Genomic DNA, 6,058 nt, shown 5'->3' on the forward strand with positions numbered 1-6,058 from the left:
CGTACATGTCTATTTCGATATAAATGTATATAGAAATACCGATAAGCATGAATATAATATTGTAGACAACCCACCTGACAAGAATTGCAATTCCTGCTATTTAAGAATGATCGCATCGCGAGTGCTACTTGATCAACAGAAGTAGTACATTGTCTAATATACGATTATTTCGATGTTTTCAGTTTCACGCTTTCCGACCCAACAATGACAAAGACTTCTACGCGTATAAATCCGAAATTGAGAGCAACTGGTATGTGAGTGCTTTTGTTTGGGGTTTAGTAGTGTCACGTCTTGAGTCATGATTTTTGGTAGAGTCAATCCAAGATATGCACTCGTATCTCTCCTTGTCAGTTTAAACCCCAGCTAAGCTTGTAGGTATCGCTTATCGAATTTCGCTATTCAAAAGTGGTTGTTGTTAAGGAAAGCAACACCCACATACTCTACGTCGCGAGCCTTGCTCCGATACATTCCTTCCCTTTGTCCTCGATTCCTGGGACTTATGTTGGGCAAAAAGCCAGCCCCTTCTCTAGAATGTACACACGCGCACACACATACACACACACACTCACACATACACTCAATGCAACACCAATTTATGAATCAGGCTACATGGCAAGTACCTTACGCGCCGTTTCCGAGGGCACACGAAGGCGGTGTTCTGTCTGCAGATGGTGGATTCGGTGCTGTACAGCGGTTCGTTCGATCACACGATTAAGGTATGATGTATGTATGTGTATTTGTGTTTACATGGACATCGTGTTAGTTTATGTGTGCGTGTGAGTCCGTCGCTTGTGCACAGTTGGTTTTACATGCACAATGTGTGGCCACACAAATGTGTAGTTACTTGCGAATAGCTGTCAACTTAGAACATACTGTCAAGACACAGAACATATATGGTGTGAATTCCATGTATATGTGAGAGCACAGAACGATTGTTCGGACTGGGCTGCATATTTGTGCCTTCGACCACTGAATTATTAGTTGTGTGCATTGTATGCGTGCAAGAGTGTGCATGTATATTACAAAAAGAGCGATTTTCATGGTCGCTTGTGTGCGTGTGTGTGTGTGCGGGCGGTTTGCGTACCCGTTCGTAGTGAGATATATTGCCCGTGTGTATGTGACTCGCTGTGTACGTACATGGGGTATTGTGCAAATGCATATACCAATATTTACTCGTGTACAATGGTTTCTGATCAATCACATCACTTGTACCAGTGCAAGTGCAACTCATAAACTACCGTCACCCCATATGATTACTCATGTTCCTTGTGTGTGTTTTTATCCATGGTTGTAATCACATACTCGTAGGTTTGGAATCTGGCCTCGGGCGAGTGTCTCAAGACTATTCAAGCACATGACAATGGAGTCAGTTGTCTGCGCTATGAATCGGGCGTACTTGTGACCGGATCTTCCGATAATACACTGGTATGTATGTGCACACAAGTTATCGTATCTTCAGTTCATACGTACTTTTTTAAATTTTAAATCTAGGGCCTGAGCCACGCATACAGGTGTGCTGATAAAACCATCTACTGGCATATGAACGTATGCCTGTAAGATATTCTGTCTTTCTTATCTATGAGTTTTCTAGCGCAGGGGACACAGGAGCACACAAAGAACATAACAGCGGGCTACCACCTCTGCTCCAAATCGGACGTATTCTCTACGTCGACAGCAGGGTGAATCACATCTATAGATATATCTCTCTATATCTATACGCGTAGTTTCTTTCGTTTATTCCGGAACGGCACATATGGTCTCTGCAATGAAGCGACGTATGAAACCCCCCGTATGGATGTGTGTATATGCAGGCTTTAACTCACCTGTGTCATTGTTGCCGTAGGGATTGTCGGCTGTGTCATCCGTGTTAGGTCATAGTTTGCCCCCGATTTTTCTTTTCAAACCGTCACAACTGTCACTCATACTGCGATACAGAAAGTGTGGACTCGAGACCTCAACTCCTGCCTGCACACGCTGAAAGGACATGCCGCGGAAGTGACTTGTCTGTATCACGACGGTAAAACAATCGTGAGGTGAGTATACTCGAGTCATGGAGCTTTTGTATTGTAAATCTTGAGGGAAAAGTTTTATCAAATTATAAGTGCATATTATTTGAACATGTCGTATCCGCAATTGAAAGTTCTCACCTCTCAGAGAGCAAAAATGAATTAAGTTCAATCTCAAGAACGGAGGTCAAATACCGAGTGTTACATACAGACACACATTGCAGATGTAAAAACATATTCCCTCGTCCTTATAAATGCGTTTCAATTTGTGTACAGCGGGAGTTGCGACAACACGCTGCGCAAGTGGAACCTCAAGACTGGGGAGATGATCGCCACACTAAGGGGCCATGAGGACTATGTCATCAATCTTATGTTTGATGAGAGTGTCATTATCAGCGGCTCGTTTGACAGGAGTATCAAGGTATTAAAAGGCCACAAACAAGGTGTTGAATACAAACACTGTAGCACAATTCCTTGTTGTTATATGGTTACCTCTCAGTCCGCTATCCTTATCGTCCCTGTTTTCAAATAATCTGCCTATAGATATGGGATTTCGATACTGGCGAATGCAAACGAACACTCACGGGCCATGGAGGCGGTATACGCGGTATCAAGTTTGACCGGTGAGTTAGCCTTGCTCACTTTCCTTTTTTTTTGATTACTATTAAAATCTAAAGCTTTAGCCTTAAGTATGCAAATGCATAGCCGTCGACTCGATTATCTCATATATATATATATATATATATATATATAATAATAATTATTTAACATATGCTCTCGTGTTTAGGAAGTACATTGTCAGCGGCTCGGTGGACCGCACTGTGCGTGTGTGGGACATGTCATCGTACGAGTGTGTGGCGGTGCTGAGAGGACATACGGGTGAGGTAAGTGTGTATGGCACTTTTCTAAAGCATATTTATTTTTACCGAATGAATGAACTCTTAGAAAGTATGAATTGAAGTGAGCACAGCTCCCCCACCGTACTTTGGTTGTATACAAGTTTGATATATACCTCTTACACAACACCTTGCAATGCAGAATCAAGCAATTGGGATTGTGCGTTTGTAGGGAGGTATCGTATTGAGCGTACAGCATATTTGGAGAGCAAGAGATGTACCATTTCCTCGAGCGGACAATGGTGAAGTGGTATCATAAATTGGTACACTTCTGCTGACGGCCCGTATCTAAAGACATACAATGGCCACTCACAAAAATTATTGTGTAGATCTGATATCCTTTATTCACGTACAGGTGTGGAGTGTGCAGATGCTGTACACTGGGCTAGGGGGTAATAGTAAACTAAATCGTATCATCAGTGGTGGACGCGATGGTGTACGCGTGTGGGAAGTGGATGATGACAACAAGGACTTCAAGCAGAGTCATGTATGTGGGAATTTTATGTACCTTGTCACAACTTGTTGAATGTATGTCACACAACATGGAGTTGTATATGATTTTTTTCTTCTTCATGTCTTGCCGTACATACCTCTTTGCCTCACTGCCGCGTCACCCATACTGCGCTGTTTCTTGTGCTTGTTTCAATAGGTATGATTGACATATAGCTTTTAATACAAGTTATTTATGTCATGTATAGTGGTCCGGTGAGTACACTATTCCGTGTCTGCTCCGTAAACGGCGTATTCCTGTGCATGCAGTATTGTATGTGAACTGTACATGTACGTGCATGCTTGATTACTTTCTGGGTCCACCACCTGTAATTTTATTATTATTGTGTTGATCGTATATATGCCTTAAGTTGGAAGTATGAATAGATTCTATGGCATGCAAAATTCTGATCGGTGCTCGTGGAAGGAGAGGGATGATTCCACAGCTATGTAGCAATATATAGCGTTCTATCGACAATTTCAGTTCTGCGCTGGTCTGTGACCCGGGAAGAAATGGACATAGTGCCCATCAATGTATACATGATTTTCACAACAAGTATTCACACCCCAATCATATGCGTATATCACTGATTCGAGTAATCAAGCTATATCTTTCGCACACCGTCTTACTATAACATCTATTATGTATATATCTCACGGCGTAGTGTATTGTGTTGACAAGATTCTATTAATTAAGTCTGGGACATACACTACACCCCCATGACATCTGGCCATTCTAGGCACGAGAGCCCTCTAAATCATAAGCATCACACGACATAATTGATCTTTTTAAATTGACTGGTGTTCACCACCAGAAAATGAGCACACCAACCTTAGCACAGCACAAGCACGAACATACACTTACAAGCATACTAAGTGTATCATAGACTCATGATCAAGGTATATGTGCTCGTGGCGTACATACTCGATTGCGCTTTGCTCCGTCGCTTGAAAGATTTTGTCTATAAACACATTTTAACCTTCGTTTTTATCTACCTTATAGTCTAGATTAGTATTTGATTCTTCATTATCCACCGGTGTAAATTCCCAAATGAACCACATTTTGCAGGCGCTTTCAAAATTAACCTTCGAACCTGCACGATCATCATAATAATTGATTCGCCATTATGTTTTATCTCTCAGATGCATATACCTACCGATAAGGGACACTCTAACAGCGGCATTATTAGTATTGACCTCGATCCATGCACCATCGCGTGCAGCTCCTTCGACAAGTCCATTGCCTTGTACGAATTTGACAAAAAGTGGAGGCAGACCAGGGTTATCCTCGAACGCAGAAATAGTCTTGAAGAGATACAAATGAATGAGTAAACGTGTAAAATCAAATCGAATATACAATTACAATGATCGTCTAAAAAGAACAGTGTACAATTTTCTACTGTGTTCATAATTTATTTCTCAAATCTGAAGTCCAATTTGATAAATTACAATAAATATTCCCATATTATCTATTGATTTCAACTTCTATCTAGTCATATTTTGTCTTCTTCACTTTCTATGTGGCTCGGGATAGATGAAACAGAATGCGATTTACTAGCAACGTCAAGGTCACGGTTATAATGAAAAGAAAAACAAAATTATCTCCAACACGGGAATCGAACCCATGGCAGATGAATGGAAATCATCTATGTTACCACTACACCAGTTGGATTCGACACGTTTTATCCTTGTAGGTTATCATACAACTAACCGTAGTAAACTTCGTGAAACAACTGCGCGGTGTATTCATAAAAATCGAAAATATTGGTAATTACGTAACCATTTAATTATGATTATCATCCGCAGGGTCATAAACGCTGTGAAGCGTATATTGTACGTGAATTGTGGAATTCTGTCAAAACTGGAAATTTTGGAATATACTGGGGACTTTCAAATAGCAGACATCCCCATACCTGGTGGACCCCTTTAGAATCTTCACTTGTATTGGTCAAATTTGGAATATACGACTTAGATGATGTCGTTAATTCGTACTGCATTCTTATACTAAATACTAATTTAGGACTACCACCACTGTCGTATTTAACTGTGATTTTACTTCTATGAAGTGTGGCGAGGAGAACGGGTCTAAAACGGCGAAGCCTACCGAGCTCGGCTCACCCCCTGCGGGTAGTCATGTTTGCAACAAGATATTATTGAAGCAGGATAAGTGAGAGCTAAAGAATGTGGTGGGAAGTATAATCGAAGACGGGAAGTAGGGGGAGAATACGCATAGTAGTGGTTTCTCGGGTGGTATTGGATCTATTAAATTTGTTCGAATTAATAGCGAGATTATAGGAGTATTAATGTAGGGTCCCCAATCTGAGTGAGCAAGTCGTCAGAACGCCTTTTCTCCTTCATTGCAAGTTACTGTAACAGTAAAGCAGTCGGACAATGAAACAGTAACTTTTGAAAAACCGGAGAAAATGATACGAAAATCTAGACAGAAAATCAATTGCACGAAAATGTGTCACTCGCTAATACCTGCGTTAGGTCATGCCATATCTGCACTCATTGGAGGTGGAGGATTGCTTCATGTGCTTCATTTTGTAGACCAATCTAGTAAAACCTCGATGAGCTAGTGGGGAATACATATATATTATACACGTGTACACACAACCTCGATGAGCTAGTGGGGAATACATTATATTTGAATACACACACACACAC

At 41.1% G+C, this 6,058-nt stretch overlaps 1 protein-coding gene and 1 non-coding gene across 2 annotated transcripts; one reads left to right on the forward strand and one right to left on the reverse strand.

Moving 5' to 3' along the window:
• Positions 1-178: 178 nt before the first annotated feature.
• On the forward strand, positions 179-4,761 carry SARC_01786 (hypothetical protein). Its single transcript, XM_014304490.1, has 9 exons — positions 179-250; positions 605-716; positions 1,309-1,425; positions 1,936-2,033; positions 2,283-2,427; positions 2,550-2,629; positions 2,794-2,890; positions 3,258-3,389; positions 4,535-4,761. The coding sequence occupies exons 2-9, from the start codon at positions 669-671 to the stop codon at positions 4,721-4,723; spliced, it is 906 nt and encodes a 301-aa protein (XP_014159965.1). The 5' UTR covers positions 179-250; positions 605-668; the 3' UTR covers positions 4,724-4,761.
• Positions 4,762-4,992: 231 nt separating this feature from the next.
• SARC_30036 lies at positions 4,993-5,063 on the reverse strand. The gene has a single exon. It is a non-coding gene; the product is annotated as a tRNA-Gly (tRNA).
• Positions 5,064-6,058: the final 995 nt, after the last annotated feature.

The sequence above is a fragment of the Sphaeroforma arctica genome (genome assembly GCF_001186125.1).
Source record: "Sphaeroforma arctica JP610 unplaced genomic scaffold supercont1.74, whole genome shotgun sequence".
Lineage (NCBI taxonomy): Eukaryota > Ichthyosporea > Ichthyophonida > Sphaeroforma > Sphaeroforma arctica.

Bases quoted from the DNA above. Each gene is read 5' to 3' on its own strand.
- SARC_01786 (XM_014304490.1), top strand. From the start codon at position 669: ATGGTGGATTCGGTGCTGTACAGCGGTTCGTTCGATCACACGATTAAG. The intron at 1,426-1,935 runs GTATGTATGTGC...ACTGCGATACAG, and splicing joins GATCTTCCGATAATACACTG to AAAGTGTGGACTCGAGACCT. The intron at 2,034-2,282 runs GTGAGTATACTC...ATTTGTGTACAG, and splicing joins GACGGTAAAACAATCGTGAG to CGGGAGTTGCGACAACACGC.